The sequence below is a fragment of the Maniola jurtina genome, chromosome 24 (assembly GCF_905333055.1).
Source record: "Maniola jurtina chromosome 24, ilManJurt1.1, whole genome shotgun sequence".
NCBI lineage: Eukaryota > Metazoa > Arthropoda > Insecta > Lepidoptera > Nymphalidae > Maniola > Maniola jurtina.
The window spans coordinates 2250861-2270831 of record NC_060052.1 but is presented as its reverse complement, the minus strand read 5'-3'; the positions used below and the strand labels follow the sequence as shown (position 1 = coordinate 2270831).

The 19971-nt window shown below is 38.7% G+C and overlaps 1 protein-coding gene across 1 annotated transcript; it reads right to left on the bottom strand.

Annotated features, from left to right (window-relative positions):
• Window positions 1-6348: 6348 nt before the first annotated feature.
• LOC123877510 lies at window positions 6349-14380 on the bottom strand. Its single transcript, XM_045924313.1, has 11 exons — window positions 14214-14380; window positions 13528-13589; window positions 12552-12780; window positions 11263-11478; window positions 10847-10993; window positions 9890-10050; window positions 9409-9579; window positions 8777-8971; window positions 8153-8287; window positions 7229-7386; window positions 6349-6463 (listed from the first exon to the last, which is right to left on the bottom strand). Exons 1-11 carry the CDS (start codon window positions 14251-14253, stop codon window positions 6349-6351), a joined length of 1629 nt encoding a protein of 542 aa, XP_045780269.1. The 5' UTR covers window positions 14254-14380.
• Between the last annotated feature and the right edge of the window lie 5591 nt (window positions 14381-19971).

Genomic DNA, 19971 nt, shown 5'->3' with positions numbered 1-19971 from the left:
GGTCCTGATCAATAGGGAATACGGAATATGGAATATGTTAGAGGAAGAGTGTAAGAGGTTTGCTACTCCATAGTCTCTAACTCAATGTCTCCAACCCTAAAGTTGGAAACTCAACGAAGCTTCCAAAGTAACTGGCCCCGAATTAGACGATTGATTCGTCAAAGTAACAGAAAATGTTGTTATCACTTTGATTAACAGGGCTCTCTCCGTCATTTACTCCATACAATCGTAGTTCTAATTTCATTTGAATATTAAGCAACCAAAGTCCATGAAATTTTGCAGACATAATATTCAGGAAACTGATATCTGTGCCTGTGGTGTTTTAGATTTTTCTAAAAATATGTAGTTTTAAAATTACAGGGGCTCAAAGATTTTTATGTAAATTTTTAAGACTGAGTAACTTTGAAACCGAATATTTTAACAGAAATCTGTAAAACCACAGGCATATTAGTTTCCAAAAAATGTCTGCGAAATTTCATGGACTTTGGTTGCTTAATATTCAAATGAAATTGGAACTACTTTTGTATGGAGCGAGTGACGGAGAGACCCCTCTTAAGACGTCAAAATCCTTTTCGGTGGGTCCGGGGTCTATAGTAATTTATTTTGTGATTTAGTAAACTAATCATGTTCGTGAACACATTTTTTTTTTGTGATTCACACTAATTCACAGTTTTCAGATTTTTTCCTTTACTTGTGCTATAAGACCTACCTACCTGCCATATTTCATGATTCTAGGTCAACGGGTACTTCTCCCTAGGTTTATAGGTTTTGCCTACCCTATCCTACCTTACCTATGTTACTTACCTACCCTTATGTTTCTTACCTACCCTATAGGACATACAACGAAGTGATCCTATAAGGGTTCCTATTTTCCTTTTTAGGTACGGTACCCTAAAAGGCTTTAAATAATCCCCAAAAGGTGTGAAAAGCTCTAAATAAATTCCAAAAGGGGTGGAAAGGTCTAAATAAACCCCAAAAGGGTTAACTCTTGATAAAGTATCCACACGAAGTTTCCCAGAGTTCTTCGTAATATCATAAAGCGAACTTTTGCAAAGTGTCGCAGCTGAAGTCTTCATTGTGTGTGGCAGTTGTGACGGCTAAACAAGTTTATACTTATGCCACAGTTTAGCCATCATATAGTTGGCCTCATCATACAGTTCCGTACCTCAAAAGGAAAAACGGAACGCTTATAGGATCACTTTGTTGTCTGTCTGTCCGTCCGTCCGTCGTGTCTGTCAAGAAAACCTATAGGGTACTCCCCATTGACCTAGAATCATAAAATTTGGCAGAAGGTAGGCCTTATAGCACAAGTACAGGAATAAATCTGAAAACCGAGAATTTGTGGTTACATCTTTAAAAAATAAATTAAAATGTGTTTCAATTTTCAAAGTAAGATAACAGCTATACCAAATGGGGTATCATATGAAAGGGACTTACCTGTATATTCTAAAACAGATTTTTATTTATTTTTATGCATGATAGTTTTTGATTTATCGTGCAAAATGTCGGGAAAATTACTCAAGTATGGAACCCTCGGTGCGCGAGTCTGACCCGCACTTGGCCGGTTTTTTGATAATGTGTGAGTTACGACTAACTTGTCATTTGGGCGACTACTATCGTCATTGAGTTATTACCGCAAACACCTACTTTTTTTAAAGATTATTAGCTATGCTAATCATGACTAATACTCCCCGTTACCCTCCAACTAATCGTACAGTTTGTGCTAGGTGTGGGTACGACAATAGTGCAATGGGTGGGGTTTGAACCGCCGACCTTTCGGAATTCAGTCCGCTCCTCAACCGTTGAGCTATTGAGGCACTTTGTGAAGCTGTGTGGTCTGCCTCTAAATATACAGCTGTAGATGATACTTATACCTGTATTTTAAAAATATTTTAAAAAAAATAAGATTCTTTGTAGCCTTAATACCAAATTGTAGTTACTAAAAATACACGTAATATGTATATTTAATACCATTTATCATCAAGGGGGAGAGGAGTTAAAAAATGCCAAAAAAAAACAACACATGACTAATGGACGGCCCCTAAGTACACGCGTTACCCCACTGTTTGATTGTTAAACAATGACTAAGGGCAAACTGTGTGAACCGACTGTTATAAGTTTAAGAAAATCGAAGCATTTCGAATAGATCGCAATTTGCATCTCTTCACGAAATCATTGCTTTTATATTCGACAATCTGTTGACTGCAACTTTGAACGGACGGACTTTGATTTGCATTGCTGTGACAGATTTATCTACAAGCTTTTATCAAACTTTTCACCGAATTTAATTTACTTTTCATTCATTGCATGCGTCATATTAATCGTTTTTGTTCTTGGGTTCTGGTGCCGCTGAAATCCGTAGCATGGTTTCATTTTGCTAAAGATTTAAAAAAATAGGCTAATTGAATAAAAAATATTAGGTATAATTGAAGAAAAAAAGTTTGCACAGTGGAAAGATGGTATAAGAGCGAATATGTTTAAACTAAACTACTTTTATAATTTGAATATATTAAGTAATATATGTAAGGTTATTTTTAAAAAGTTGATTTGAGTTGTCAAAAATAATATAAAATTATTAATTTACCTAATGCAGGTAGTTTGATAAAATCGATATTTGGCTCATTCGATGTCATACCTACAATCTGTTGCTAGGTGGCCAACAAGATTGAACTTGCATAAATACGGGTGTTTCGAAGGTTTTAGTTCAGTCTCCTTCTGAGATTCGGAGCGATATCGCATATTTTCGGTATTTGGGTTGTGAACTGATAATTAGATGTTGTGATAGCAATCACGCTCTAATTAAATTATTTATTTTGGCATTAGTTTGTTTAGATTAAAACTCTCGGATAACCTTACACATTAAACTTGTGTTTTTTTTGTGTTGGTTTTGGAGAGGACATTCCAATAATTCGATAAAAATATTTAAATAATACCTGCTTTTCTGAGTGACGCCAATATATATTAAATTTAATTTAATATGAATATTTTAATATGTCCGATAAAGGACAATTTTGTCAATCTTATCCATTACTTACATAAAAATTGTGTAATGACGTATCACACTATCACACTAATATTATAAGGGCGAAAGATTGTGTGTATGTGTGTGTGTGTGTGTGTGTATGTTTATTACTCCTTCACGCAAAAACTACTAGACGGATTTGGTTGGGAATGGAGGTAGATATTATCCTGGATTAGCACATAGGCTACTTTTTATCCCGGAAAATCAAAGAGTTTCCACGGGATTTCGGACAACCTGAATCCACGCGGATGAAGTCGCGGACATCAGCTAGTAATAAAGTGATAGTAAAAGTTTAAAGAATTTTTTTTTTAACTCTTTATAGCGAACATAAATAAAGGCTTGTTTGTTTTTTTAAATTTTAAAGGTCCTACGTTCTATTTACTATCGAACTCACTGCAAGTTAGTGATAGTAAAATTTTCACAAAGCTTTCTCACAAAGAATATACAAAACAAAGCTAGAAAATCCCAATACAATCGAAATAATAAAACTAGAATATTGCACAAAATATTTGTTTGCCTCAAAGCTATTCGGAGTTGGGTCTTTGGCTGGACGATTGAAATAAAAAACCGGCCAAGTGCGAGCCAAACTCGCGCACTGAGGGTTCCGTACTCGGGTATGTTTTCCAACATTTTGCACGATAAATCAAAAACTATCAAACATAAAAATAAATAAAAATCTGTTTTAGAATGTACAAAAAGAAAGCCCTTTCATATGATATCCCACTTGGTATAGTTATCTTACTTTCAAAATTGAAACACATTTTAATTTTTTTTTAATGACATTAACCACAAATTTGCGGTTTTCTGATTTATTCCTGTACTTCTGCTAGACCTACCTACCTACCTTTCATGATTCTAGGTCAACGGGAAGTACCCTATAGGTTTCTTGACAGACAGACGGACGGGCGGACGGACGGACGGACGGACGGACGGACGGACGGACGGACAGACGGACAGACAGACAGACCGTCTAAGGATTCCGTTTTTCCTTTTGAGGTACGAAACCTTAAAAAGCGGTCAAGTGCAAGTCAGACTCGCACACAAACGTTACCGTACCATCGTATATTTTTTTTGTGATACTAATTCAGGGTTTTCGGATTTTTCCTGTAGGTACTCGAGTTACATTAAGTGCTGCCTGCCGAATTTCATGATTCTAGATCAACGGGAAGTACCTTATAGGTTTTAATTCCCTTGATGGGTTTTGACAAACACAACAGACAGACAACGAAGTGATTCTACAAGGGTTCCTTTTTTCTCTAGCAATACGGAACCCTAAAAGTAATTCTAGGAAAGAATTAAACTGAATGAAAGCGTTGAAAAGCGATACCGGGGGAAACAAAGCTTTTATTGTTTAGCGAAATACTAAATTGGCTTTTCTTCTATGTATACAGAATTTACAGCAAATTTGGAAATTATATTTGTCGTTTTCTTCGTCGTCATCTAATGATAGATGTCCACAGCTGGACATACGAGTAGGTATTGTTGTAAATGTGAAAATCAGGGGTCAATAATTTAGGTCTAAATTGTAACCCTGATTTCGTTTAGTTCGTTCGAGTTCGAGTCGGAGCTAGTGCGTAAGCTACCATACAAATAGTTCTATGACTACTTCGGAACATATTTTCACGGATTCGGATCGGATGCAGTGCATAATCGCCCCAACTCTTCAGTTACTTGACATGCATGGATCTGTTGTCTGAATTAAGGCCTCATTCGCCCGAGAGCTTTTTTAACGTCCGTTAAAAAAGCGTTCAAATAGAACAAATGCATCCCCAAGTATCTGCACACGTCAATGCTTTTTTAACGCGCACTTTGTATTTTCAGAGCAACGCCGAGTTTTAACGCTTTTTTTAACGCTCGTGCGAATTAGGGCTAAAGGAAACTCAATCTAAACAATTTCATTTATTCCAGATACAAGTACATAAAGGTGTTAATACATAATAAAATATTGGTCAGCTTTACAAATCCAAGTTGGCATTCAAATTCATTCATTCATAATATTTTATATTCATCCGTAATGCTTTATGGATATCTGAGGTCTCAAGTGAACGCTTAGGTTTCGCGCCAGCCTGAAAATAAAATTACACAATCTATACTTATAAATAAACCGGCCAAGTGCGAGTCGGACTCGCGCACCGAGGGTTCCGTACTCGGGTATTTGTACGGACAGACAGACAGACAGACAGACAGACAGACAGACAGACTTACAGACAACAAAGTGATTCTATAAGGGTTCCGTTTTTCCTTTTGAGGTACGGAACCTAAAAATTGAAGTGTCTGTCTGTAAATAACTATCTCATATTAAGCTCATATGCTTTTTTGAAATGTACCATAACTGAATCACACGTTTTAAAAAAAAATTGTCTGTCTGTTTAAACGGGCTTCGGACTGAACCTATTTTGATGGGACTTTCACAAACAAGTAGAGAACTAACCTAGGAGTAACATAGGCTACTTTTTAATTGACTTTACAAAAACTAGTAGTTGTTTTTTTTTCTACCTTTGTACACCGAAATATCAGAAATTTCTGAACAGATTTGCGTAAATTAAGATTTACGATTTGCGTAAGGCTATATGTACCTAAGTATTGAAAATAAATTAATAATAAAAAAAAATCAACGGCGAAATTTTGCGAAATCAAAGAGTTCCCACGGGATTGTTTATTAAAAAGCTCAAATCCACGTGACGAAGTCGCAGCCATTATTTATGAGTGAAATAATTTCGTGTTCGTTGAAATGGCTATAGGTAGACTTTGAAGCCGGTTTTTTTTTTTAATTTTAAGCTTTAACTGGGCTCTCTCCGTCACTCGTTTCCACTCGTTTCATATTGTATGATAATCATCCATCTCAAAGGGTAGAATGCAATGTCATTGACAAGGTTTCAATTGCATTTGCAAACAAATATCGGACCCGTCCATCAGGCAGACTGCAGACAATACATCGTTTACGAGTACAGCGGTTTAAGAGGGGTCTCTCCGTCACTCGCTTCATATAAACGTAGTTCCAATTTCATTTGAATATTAAGCAACCAAAGTCCATGAAATTTTGCAGACATATTCTAGAAACTAATATCTGTGTCTGTGGTGTTTTAGATTTTTCTAAAAATATGTAGTTTTAAAATTACAGGGGCTCAAAGATTTGTATGTAAATTTCTAAGACCGCGTAACTTTGAAACCGAATATTTTAACAGAAATCTGGAAAACCACAGACATAGATATTAGTTTTTAGAATATGTCTGCAAAATTTCATGGACTTTGGTTGCTTAATATTCAAATGAAATTGGAACTACGATTGTATGAAACGAGTGACGGAGAGAGCCCTCTTAAAACATTCACCTATTAGTGTTGGTATCAGTCCATTTTATGCAGCGGCGTATTATAACGAATTCCTTGCCATTCTTCGGTGTATCGCATACCAATCTTCTTCTTACTTTACCATCGGTTTGACTGAAACAAAATTCATATAGGGTTTAGAACGCTAGCAAATACCCCAATAGCCTCAATAGCTCAACGGTTGAGGAGCGGACTGAATTCCGAAAGGCCAGCAGTTCAATCCCAACCCGTTGCACTATTGTCGTACCCACTCCTATCACAAGCTTTACGCTTAATTGGAGGGGGAAAGGAAGCATTAGTAATGATTTAGCATGACTAATTTTCTTTAACAAAAATAAAACTTAGCGCTATTATTACACTAACTAAACACAATCCAATACCGACTACCATTAGCATTATACTTGTAGTTTTATCGATTTAATATTTTTCAAACCCTCAATGTATAGCGTGCAAAGCTCGGGGTTAATGCCCCACCTACGACCCGGCATTGACCCTGCGACAACGTTTGTTGTCCTCTAGTGTCAGTCAGATGTTTTATTTGAAATACCTACTTAGCGAGCTTTTAGAAATTAATGTAAGATTGTTTTTTCGCTTTTTTTTTGTGCATGAGACTTTACGATACTTTGGATTTATACAAGTTAGCCCTTGACTGCAATCTCACCTCGTGGTAAGTGATGATGCAGTCTAAGATGGAAGCGGGCTAACCTGGAAGGGGTATGACTGTATTCATTAAATTCGTCCTTTGGTTTCTACACGGCATCATACGGGAACGCTAAATCGGGACGGCTTTGTCTGTAGGGTTGTAACTAGCCACGGCCGAAGCCTTCCACAAGACAAACAACAGACTATGTAGTTCTTACACAATCGGGTGGAAAATACCTAAGAATGCACTCAATAAACTCCCTATTTTTCGTAGTGCTGGTATACAGGAATGGCCCCATGCAGTTGGATTGGTTGTCAACGCGGAACACGGATGCTATGCCGATCACGTGTTCTTTATCATTTATCCAAGTGACTAATGGACCGCCATGGTCGTTCTGTGGAAAACATAGGGGCGAATCATAGTATTATTGGCATTCTGATCCAGTGGTAGCTATGCTCTTAACGATTCAAAAGTACTTGTAAAAGTCTAATTGAATAAAAGTATTTTGTTTATAATAAGTATGTTTTTTTTTTAATTTATATCTAAGTAATATATTATACTATATTAGGTACAAAAGGCGAACATGACCGACTGATTTATCAACAGCTCAAACTACTGGACGGATCGGGCTGAAATTTGGCATGCAGATAATGACACATACATACGCTAAGAGAGGATTTTTGAAAATTCTACCCCTAGGGGTAAATAGGGGTTTGAAATTTGTGTAGTCCACGCGGACGGAGTCGCGGGCATAAGCTAGTAATAAATCAGAAATGATGGCATCTGTAGGAGAACCAAAGTAACCGACATAGCTCACGGGTTGCGAAGCTAAAGTGGCAATGGACAGAGCACATAGTTCAAACAAGTGTAAATTAAAAATTTATAACACCCCCGACAAGCGAAGGTTACAGTAACTAGAAAAGAGCTGATAACTTTCAAACGGCTAAACCGATTTTCTTGGATTATAGCTAAGAACACTCTCGATCAAGCCACCTTTTAAAACAAAAAAACTAAATTAAAATCGGTTCATTAGTTTAGGAGCTACGATGCCACAGACAGATACACAGATACTCACGTCAAACTTATAACACCCCTCTTTTTGGGTCGGGGGTGAACAACCAATAGACATTGTGGTTCCAAGGTTCTAGTAATTAATATACCTGACAGAATCCTTTTCTTCTTCTTGGGTTTTCCATATTTCCATCCCTTAAATTAAAACGTTTCTGAGTACTATTCAAATACTTTTCTACTTTTTTCATATCGGTAATCTCTTCACCGTCAACCGTAATGGCGACCTAGAGGTCATTTTACAAATCATAAATTAGTTTGTATTTTTACCCGACTGCGGCAAAGCTAAAAGAAGGGTTATGATTTTAGCAGTCTATGTATGTATGTATGTTTGTATCCAGATTGTGTGTGTCCCACCGTAGCGCCTAAGCTACTGGACCGATTTTGATGAATGAGGTGTCAATTGATTCGTTGGAAAGATCCGGGTGACATAGGCTACAATTTTTACGAAATAAATTGACCTAACGGATGTTAAATCAAAAGAAGTGGGGGTCTCCAAAAGTTTTTTTTATGCTATTATATCGAGTGTTATGACAAATGAAAGAAGAAAAATATCTGAGTTCATGAATACGAATGTACAACAATATATACCAAGCGATGTGAACTGAACCCATTGGTTTTTTGTCCTTGTCATTTGTATGGGAATACGTAACAAAGAAAGCCCTGTACTAACTTCTCCTGTGAATAGAGTACTGTATAAAAATTCTAAATAATACGTTAGCATTTTTTCGGGATCCAATCATCTTTCCCGTCTCATCCAAATTGCCATCGTGGAACGTGCAAATCATGTAATCGTCTATTTGTTTCTCCATTTCAGGTGTTGTGAAGGACTTCTTACATTCTTCGTTGTCTAGAACTGATACGGAGGCGTACTGAAGTTGCCTTTGGTTCAAATCGTCGGTGCTGTTCGTCTGAAAATTAATAATTTAATCTAAGTTTATATTCCATTCGTTCGTCAAAACGTTTTGCGTCATCATTCCTCATACGCATGGCTAAGATTTGGAATATTCTTCCGCAATCTGTGTTTCCGACCAATCATACCTACTCGTATAATCCGAGTAGTGATTTTAAGCTTATTTCGTGGTTTACCGACACAATAAATTGTAGGTGACCGATACATACCACGATTTGCCGACTTTTTTGTCGATATTTCGACCCAGTTGCATGGGCCATGGCCACGAAAGGACGGGATGGGCCTGGCATCTATAACAACTGGTCTATGAGGAATCTGTCCAGGTTCTGCTGCTTAGTACGAAGTGTTTATCGTCACTGTAAGACCATGTAGGTACACGTACGAGTAGTTTTGGGCGTGGTGTTGATTTTGAGTGAAAACCCTTACTTACAATACAAATCTCCATTTGCTAGTATGTCCCCATCCAAGTACAATAGCGTCTGTTCCTGGCTCCTCATACTTGGGGTCGAAGTTGACGGGTATGACGTCAGGGCGGTAGGAGCAATCTCTCCAGGACCTGGAGCTCGATACGAAGGGTCTCTCAACTTTCACTACAGCTACGTATGATCAACCCTTCATCAACCTTTCAATCAACCATTTGGTTCAACCATTTCGGATCAACCATTGCTGACTCACTACTGATCACTGGTCTCCTCACAGAATGAGAGAGAGCGATAAGAGATATGACTTTAAGAGATAGAAAGTAACACAGGCCGCAGCGCTGTGCGAGCTGAAATGCACTTTATTGCGTCGTAACAAGAGTCGCTATTTATTTAAACGTCTTTGCCTAGTAAGCCTTTTGTACCTGGCAGGTACTATTCTGTGGTTTTACAAATGGGACGTGAGGGTGATGAGGAATGAAAGAACCCTTACTTACAAATCTCCATTTGCTAGTATGACCCCATCCAAGTACGATAGCGTCTGTTCCTGGCTCCTCATACTTGGGGTCGAAGTTAACGGGTATGACGTCAGGACGGTAGGAGCAATCTCTCCAGGACCTGGAGCTCGATACGAAGGGTTTCTCAACTTTCACTACAGCTACGTATGATCAACCCTTCATCAACCTTTCAATCAACCATTTGGTTCAACCATTTCGGATCAACCATTGCTGACTCACTACTGATCACTGGTCTCCTCACAGAATGAGAGAGAGCGATAAGAGATATGACTTTAAGAGATAGAAAGTAACACAGGCCGCAGCGCTGTGCGAGCTGAAATGCACTTTATTGCGTCGTAACAAGAGTCGCTATTTATTTAAACGTCTTTGCCTAGTAAGCCTTTTGTACCTGGCAGGTACTATTCTGTGGTTTTACAAATGGGACGTGAGGGTGATGAGGAATGAAAGAACCCTTACTTACAAATCTCCATTTGCTAGTATGACCCCATCCAAGTACGATAGCGTCTGTTCCTGGCTCCTCATACTTGGGGTCGAAGTTAAGGGTATGACGTCAGGACGGTAGGAGCAATCTCTCCAGGACCTGGAGCTCGATACGAAGGGTTTCTCAACTTTCACTACAGCTACGTATGATCAACCCTTCATCAACCTTTCAATCAACCATTTGGTTCAACCATTTCGGATCAACCATTGCTGACTCACTACTGATCACTGGTCTCCTCACAGAATGAGAGAGAGCGATAAGAGATATGACTTTAAGAGATAGAAAGTAACACAGGCCGCAGCGCTGTGCGAGCTGAAATGCACTTTATTGCGCCGTGACAAGAGTCGCTATTTATTTAGACACCTTTGCCTAGTAAGCCTTTTGTACCTGGCAGGTACTATTCTGTGGTTTTACAAATGGGACGTGAGGGTGATGAGGAATGAAAGAACCCTTACTTACAAATCTCCATTTGCTAGTATGACCCCATCCAAGTACAATAGCGTCTGTTCCTGGTTCCTCATACTTGGGGTCGAAGTTGACGGGTATGACGTCAGGGCGGTAGGAGCAATCTCTCCAGGATCTGGAGCTCGATACGAAGGGATCTCAACTTTCACTACAGCTACGTATGATCAACCCACTGCTGGCTCACTACTGATCACTGATCTCCTCACAAAATGCGAGAGCGATAAGAGATAGAAAGTAAACTATAGGCCGCAGCGCTGTGCGAGTTGAAATGCACTTTATTGCGTCGTAGCAAGAATCGCTATTTATTTAAACGTCTTTGCTTAGTAAGCCTTTTGTATCTAGCAGGTACTATTCTGTGGTTTTACAAATGGGACGTGAGGGTGATAAGGAATGAAAAAACCCTTACTTACAAATCTCCATTTGCTAGTATGACCCCATCCAAGTACAATAGCGCCTGTTCCTGGTTCCTCATACTTGGGGTCGAAGTTGACGGGTATGATATCAGGGCGGTAGGAGCAATCTCTCCAGGATTTGGCGCTCGATACAAAGGGTCTCTCGACCGTCACTATGGCAACGTCGTTATGGGACCACTTTGATACTTGATCGTATTGTAAGTCGTAGGCTGGGGGCAAAGATATTAATAAAACTCTAGATAGGCATAGTTCATCATCATCATCATTAACCGATAAACATACCTACAGGTCTTTTGTAGGGACTTCCACACGCCACGAGAAATTATTGTTTGGAAAAATTCGCGATCCAGTAGTAGTACCCGCGTCGCTCCGTCCTGCTCTGTCTCAGAACAGCGCTGAAGTCACGTCTGTGGTCACTTGATGCTCACGAAATTCACCACCCGCTACTAATTTATCTCACAGATTCGAATTTGCGTCAAGATATATTTTTTATCCAAAAAAATGCCTAGTTTTCCAAAATAAGCAAGAGTAGTCGATAGCTGCGGGAAGTCAGTTAAGGTGGAAGCGACGGGTCTGCCCACGAAATTCAAGTTTCATTTGGTTTTTCGCAATTTGTTAACTAATACGGCAAAATAAGCTGAATATGGCATTTTAATTGCGCGAATGGCAGTATCATACTCACAGGTTTATATAAAAAAATTTAATTAATTCAAATTTAATTTGGTATTTCGCAATTTGTAAACTAATACGACAAAGTAGGCTTATGGCATTTTAATTGAGCCAATGGGCCCAATGGCAGTATCATGTTCACAGGTTTATATAAAAATCTTTACTTGAAAGGGTCCAGTTTAAAAAAATAGTTATAGTATCGACTAATTTGTGAGTAACTCATGTCAAACTCATTATTGTGATTAATTTCTTAAACTGAACACTTTCAAGTAAAGATTTTTATATAAACCTGTGAAGATGATACTGCCATTGGGCCCATTGGCGCAATTAAAATGCCATAAGCCTACTTTGTCGTAATAGTTTACAAATTGCGAAAAACCAAATTAAATTTGAATTTCGCGGGCAGACCCGTGTCATGTACCTTAACGGCCGTATTCACAATCATTACTATAAGGCCTCACAGTGCCCTCGAACGCATAGTGTAGATTCCACCAATCAGATCATTGTAAACTGACGTGATGCAGTAATCTGATTGGTGGAACCTACACTGTGCATTTGAGCGCACTATGAGACCTCATAGTAACGTTTGTGAATACGGGTGTAAGAATCTCACCAATAGGAACCCAAGTGTAGATAACTTTCCTCTTCATATGGCGCGTGCATACATTGTCGTCCAATTCACCCTCTTTGACATACATCTCAGTGCCTGCAATTGCGTACATATTCTGCACATCTTCCACGCATGCCGCGGAGGTCAACATCAACCAGCGACTGACTATGGCGCCTCCGCAAATCCACGCGTCATAGTTACGGATGGAAGATTTGGCTTTTAGTAGGTATGCCTGACAAATATAGAAGAAAATATCTTTTTTCCTTTAATTTGTAGACTATTACATGATGCCTGCGACTACGTTCGCGTGGATATAGGTTTTTTTGAAATCCTGCGAGAGTTCATTGATTTTTTCTGGATAAAAAGTAGTATATGTGTTAATTTCATTTATTTATTTATATAATCCAGGGTATAATCTACCTCCATTACTTTCAGCCAAATCCGTCCAGTGGTTTTTGCGTGAAAGAGTAACAACACATACACACAAACTTTCGCCTTTATAATATTACTAGAGTATGCCCACGACTTCGTCCGCGTGGATTTAGGTTTTCAAAGATCCCGTGGGAACTGTTAGATTTTCCGGGATAAAAAGTTGCCTATATCAATTACAAGGATGCAAGCTACCTCGGTACCCATACAAATCGGTTAAGCAGATGGGTCTTTAGGAATCCCGTGGAAACTCTTTGATTTTCCAGGATAAAAGTAGCCTATGTCCGTCCCCGGGATATAAGCTAACCCTGTACCAAATTTCATCAGAATCGGTTAAACTGTTGGGCCGTGAAAAGGTAGCAGACAGACAGACAGACACACTTTCGCATTTATAATATTAGTATGGATAGTGTGATGTGAAAGCGCTTGGCTGCACTTGTTGCCAAGTGATGATGCAGCCTAGATCGAGCGCGCTCGCCTATAAGATGCCTATTCAGTATTGACTTGAAGCCTGGAACCCTGTGCACGCCAGTGCTTAGTCGGTACTCACCATATAACGTTTTTCTGTTTTAACGTCTTCTCCACCAATCAATCGTCTCTCGCCGTAGGTACCTTTGTAGATAAAAAACTAAATTAAAATCGGTTCATTCGTTTAGGCGCTACGAGGCCACATACAGATACACAGATACACACGTCAAACTTATAACACCCCTCTTTTTGGGTCGGGGGTTAAAAAATAATAGAAGCAACGTGTTAATGAATATCCACAATAATGAATAATTAATAATGCTAACAGGTCTGATTGCAGCCAAACGCTAGGCTATAAAAATAAAAAAATGGCTCTGACATGGCCCATCAACCTCAGAGTCGCTCAGCGGACGATAGAGAGAGCTATGCTTAGAGTTTCTTCGTGTGATCAAATCAGAAATGAGGAGATTTGTATGAGAACCAGAGTAATCGACAGCTCAGCGGGTTTCCAAGTTGAAGTGGCAATGAAGTAGCTAGTAGTTCGAAGAACCGATAGACCGATGGTCCCAAGGTGCTGGAATCGTCTGAACCAGGTGGACAGAGGGCATCAAACGAGTCGCAGGGAGAGCTGTTGTATTTAGGCGGCGCGGCGTAAGATCGTGGTGTTTGGACTGTGGAGGTCCCTACCCTATACACACAAGAGACCTTTCTATAGCAGTGAAGGTCTATCGCTTGAAGATGAGGATTATATTGATACTTATTACTTACAATGTAAGAAATTGAGTATAAAAACGTAACCAAATCTCATTGATAACAATATGTGCAATATGTTATACCTATATTATACTATGATTTATTTTAAAAAAAATAACATATAAAAAAACATATGCGGCAATAAAAAAAAAAAACGTTTTCTAAGACTAAACCGACGCAGAACTTGCGCTACGTGAGATTGAAATTAATTAGATTTTTTTTTCTAATTTTAGGTACCTTATGCGATAAACTCGCATAAACATTAAACCTTGATTGAATTCTAATTTTGCAATGAACATTGATTAAGTCAACGGTAAAGGCCTAGACAGACAAACCGCGGTAACAATGGGACTCCAGCGGCTCGATTGCGGGAAAACTCGATGTCCACGCGCCAACTGCTAGCAGAAAGCTCGCCGTCCACGCGATGACAGCTAGCAGTATGGCGTTTGCCTATTGCGCACGTTTACCCCCCCCCCCCCCCCGTCCCCCCCCCCCCCCCGACCCCGTCCCCGTCCCCGTCCACACACTGCCCGTGTGGCATGGGAAAGAGCGAGGAATGGAGGCAGAGACGTAGTGTGGCCGCGTAAAGCTTTGGTCTGGTGGTCATGACGCACAACGCTGCGGTATGCGCCGCAACGCAGCGTCACGACGCAGAGCGTCCCTGCGGTGGTGGTGGTCAGTTGATTTTGCCGCAGCTACCAAGGGAGACGTGAACATGAACAATTTTTCTGTAATTTGTGCTTTGCTTGAAGAGGAAGAAGTTTTTTGTCTTTATTTTTATATAAAGAAGGATAGTTGCGAACTAATTCTATTAAATTGTCTTCGAAAAATTCCATATTGACCCGTGACGCACACCCGTGACGCACACCGCACACCGCAGCGTTGAACCGAGAATGACGCCGCGCTGTGCGGGAGTACACCTCCCCACTTCACCGCGCTTGCCCCTCGTCGCTGACGCATACTGCGACGGAACAAGAGAACATTCTCGACGTTTTTCAAATGATTGAGTGTCCGGCAACGCATACCGCATTCCGCAGCGTTGTGCGTTATGATCACCAGACCAAAGCTTTACTCGCATGTTCCTCGTTCATGCCCATCGCTCTCTATTTTGTCGGTAAGTATGCAATAGCGCGCACGCTGCCACAGTTTCGACGTCCATCGCGTTGCAAAGGCAAGCGATCTAGTGCGGCGGCGCGATTAATTGCGCGAGTAGAGCAGTGTGTGGACGGGGAGTTACAGCTTGCTCGAGTGGTCCGCACGCTGTTGACACGTGGGCCGCTCGCTTGAAGCGCGTGGTAAGCGAGATTTCAACCATCAAGTGGTTAGATTGCGGCAAGCTCGCTTACTGTGCGTTATTCGCAATAATTGTATATTGTCACTGTAAAATGTATGTACAGAGTACGACTTTACTTGTACCGTGCGGGTACTGTGTCATGTAAGTGAGCTATGACCTTTAGCCACATTGCTGCCGCTACCGCCGGTCGCGATGGCTGACCGAGCCTTAGTCACTAACCTGCTCTTAAGTTGATGCAGGTACCTAGTTAAAAGCATAATCCCTCAGACAGGTTTCCACGGATCGATGGGTTACACGCATGGCTTAGCTTAGTCAATAATTAGGAAAATCAATATTTCGCATTAAGTTCAACGGCTGTAGGTATGATTAGGTTGGTTCATGTGTATGAACGCAACGCATTACGCATACAATGGCCAGCAAAACAAACTAAGGCCTCATTCGCACGAGCGCTTTTTTAACGTCCGTTAAAAAGGCGTTCAAATAGAACAAATGCATTCCCAAGTATCTGTTCACACGTCAACGCTTTTTTTAACGCGCACTTTGTATTGTCAGCGCTACGCCGGGTTTTAACGCAACGCTTTTTTAACGCTCGTGCGAATTAGGGCTTATACTTTTTTCTTTCTACTCGTTTAAGTGCTGCGTACCTCTGCCACCAAGGGGCAATTAAATGTAGGCATTTTTAGAGACGCAGGTTCGAATCCTGCCGGTTCCCAAAATTTTGATGTAACTATCTAAAAAACTGGTCAAGTGCGAGTTAGACTCACCTACGAAGGGTTCCGTACCATCGACAAGTTATTTTAACATTTCTATGTGCAACACTGCCAACAGCGGCGTTTATACGTGATTTACTTAATATTTTTTTTGTGAACACATTTTAATTATTTTTTGGTATGTTACCAGAATAACGGTTTTCGGATTTTTTTCCTTTACTTGTGCCATAAGACTACCTACCTGCCAATGATTTTAGGTCAACGGGGTACTCTATAGGTTTTCTTGACAGACACGACAGACGGACAGACAGACCTACAACAAAGTGATCCTTTCGAGGTACGGAACCCTAATAAATAAGTATTTAGAAATAGTGTAGGTTTGCCAGATTGTCAGCTGCGCATAAACGCACTACGTAAAGTGATACTAACGTCGCTTTTAGATATGCGTTACGTTTATACGTCGATAGATTTTCATATATTATGTAGTTTTTTTTGGATTTGAGTCAAATAAAAAGTCGATTATCTAATAATAAATCTGACATTTATTTTACACGATTAAAATATATTTAACAGTATCATCGTAATATATCACTTACACATTTTTTTGTGGTCTCGAATTCATCGAATATCGCAATTAGTTTTTTTTATTACAATAACATACAAAAAGCTATGGGACAGCTACTCGTTACTTAGTATCAAACAATTTGGGTACATATACAAATTATACATAACTATGCAACCTTTACAAAATGTACATACAACTTTTTTTTTATTTATTATCATTATTTATTAAACCTAACAACTAACACCGCTGGATATAAAAAAGTTATGGAATCTTTTTAATTAATTATCTAATATTATTTATAGGTATCTATTTTTAACACGATTAGTGATATAGGGTATAGATAAATAGCATAGCAATTGGTTCAAATCAAGAATAGAAAAGTCAATGATCTGTCAACTGTTACTTAAGAGGGGTCCCTCCGTCACTCGCTCTATACAAACGTAGTTCCAATTACATTGGAATATTAAGCAACCAAAGTCCATGAAATTTTGCAGACATATTCTAGAAACTAATATCTATGTCTGTGGTTTTCCAGATTTCTGCTAAAATATTCGGTTTCAAAGTTGCGCGGTCTTAAAAATTCACATACAAATCTTTGAGCTCCTATAATTTTGAAACTACATATTTTTAGAAAAATCTAAAACACCACAGGCACAGATATTAGTTTCTAGAGTACGTCTGCAAAATTTCATGGACTTTGGTCGCTTAATATTCAAATGAAATTGTTACTACGATTGTATGGAGTATGTGACGGAGAGAGCCCTGTTAAAACTTACGATTTCTAAATTATTTTGCATACATAAAAAGTCTTAGTTAGTCTGGCTTTACACAGATTAGCCAATGTCAAGTTTGTAGTAATTTAGGTACGAGTTAGGGAAACTATATAAGTATGGACTTCGTTTGTGCCGGCCCGCCGACACACGCGCGGCGCCCCTTTAGAGCGCTTCCCAGTCAGTTCCACCACCAAAAAACACCAGTAAAACACAAAAACCGGCCACTTTTAACAAAAAAAAAAAAAAAAACACCGCACGCGCGCCATCAAACGCCAACACAAACGAAGTCACACTGTAGATACAATATTATAACGAATTCTCTTGTATACAATCTCTAAACTAAATTATTGACAGTTCTAAATCTGTTCGTCAGTTTTAAGTCAAATCATTACTTTTTCGTAACAAGGTTACTTGGATTTGAATATCAATGTATGCTATTCATCTAAACCATATTGAAAATATAAAGATTTATATCTTAAAAATATACATAATAATATTAATAATAATCTATTTGAACGTGTCTACTTAAATCTAATAGAAATAAATTCAGTTTTGATTACGCCTCAGCTGTTTTTTTTTTTAATTGTAACCATCAACAAAATTATAGTTTATAAAATATAGCTTGAGTTCTGTGACAGATGTCATCCAAATGACGCCTATGAGGTACATTTAGTAATGGTAAAAATGTATGAAGAATGTACGCGAAAAATATCTTTTTTTCTCTCTCGTCTGGCTTTACAAAGATTAGCCAATGTCAAGTTTGTAGTTATTTACAAGTTAGAGAAACTATATGTATAAGTATGGACTTCGTCTGTGCCGGCGCCCGCCGACATACACGCGGCGCCCCTTTAGAGCGCTTTCCAGTCAGTTCCACCACCAATAAACACCAGCAGAACACAAAAACCGGCCACTTCTAACAAAAAAAAACACTCCAAAAAGGCACAACACACGCGCCAGCAAACGCCACCACAGACGAAGTCCGAAAAATATCATACTTCATTGGTTTTCGCACATTAATAGTGACGTTCGTTGTTATCGTAACCAAAATCTCGATGATTTCCGTTGTGCACGATTACATAATAAAATACATGAAACCTTCGTTCCTTTTCGTTTGAATTCATTATAATAGGTAGTTAAAAATATTATATTAACTATCAATCACACTATCACATTAATATTATAAAGGCGAAAGTTTGTATGTGTATGTGTATGTTTGTTACTCCTTCACGCGAAAACTACTAAACGGATTTGGCTGAAATTTGGAATGGAGATAGATTATGCCGTGGATTAGCATATAGGCTACTTTTTATCCCGTTAAAATCCATGGTTCCGGTGAGATTTTGAAAAAATCATAAACTTATTTAACGCGGGTAACACCGCGGAGCACAGCTAGTGAAATAATATAGTTACAGTAAAATCAACAATTTTGCAGGTTGGTATCAATAATATCGATATTATTATGATGGATTTTCAACACTGTCGCAACCCTACTTATGTCACTCTGACATCTGTCACAGAACTCAGCTATATTTTGGGTACTTTTAATACTTTTGTTATATAGTATACTGTGAAAAAAACTTCGCGTATCTTCAAAAGTATCTAAAACAATACAGACAAATATTTCAATTAAGTTTATCTCTTCTTATCATTTCTAGGAAGAGATATTAAAGATAAAAAGATTAGAGAAATACACTTTCTACTAATAAAGATATGAGAATTTTAAGGCAAAATATTAAGAAACACCTAACATTATAAGAATTGAGAAAGATAGAGGAAAAGATTTAACCCGAAGAATTTTTTAAAAACTTTGTCTCAAGAATTAATATGCATATACAGTACAACCAAATTAATAATGCGCATAGAAATCTTCGTCACTGTTCAGCAACGGTCGTATGATACACATGATATTGACTCCTATTTGTTTATATAACAAGGTGCAAAATGCAAGTGCATTGTTTAGGGCTCTTACGATTCAATGATTCGGAATACGACAATTAGCAAAGATCTGCATGCGCATTATTAATTTGGTTGTACTGTATAATAATGTTTGTATGTGTGTATGTATTTGTTGATGATTACACATATATAAAATATCCAAATCACAAAGTAGTAACGACTAAGTATCTATTATTTAGAGAGCTACATCATCAAAACTGACTAAGGCCGAGATATATGGAGCGTACTTTGATTTTGTTTAGATTAAAACCTGGTGCCCACCAAAGCGGAGACCAATAGGGTCTTTTGTAGTTATAAAATGATGTGATGTTTTGAATAGCGGTAAATAGGGATGATGACTACTAGTCAAATCAGCGACTTTTTATCAATTACGTCAAAACGCTCGCTTAGTAAGGGAGCTTGTATGAAATTCACAGATGTGACGTCATAGCATTTGACGTAATGTAACGTACTTTTTTAGTTAAATCTTTAATTT

Excerpts from the sequence above, each read along its gene's own strand:
- LOC123877510 (XM_045924313.1), bottom strand. The coding sequence starts at position 14,253 with ATGAGATTTGGTTACGTTTTTATACTCAATTTCTTACATT. Across the intron at positions 13,590-14,213 it reads TATACTCAATTTCTTACATT|GTACCTACGGCGAGAGACGA; the intron begins GTAAGTAATAAG and ends TTATCTACAAAG. Across the intron at positions 10,051-10,846 it reads TAGCAAATGGAGATTTGTAA|CTGTAGTGAAAGTTGAGAAA; the intron begins GTAAGGGTTCTT and ends GATCATACGTAG.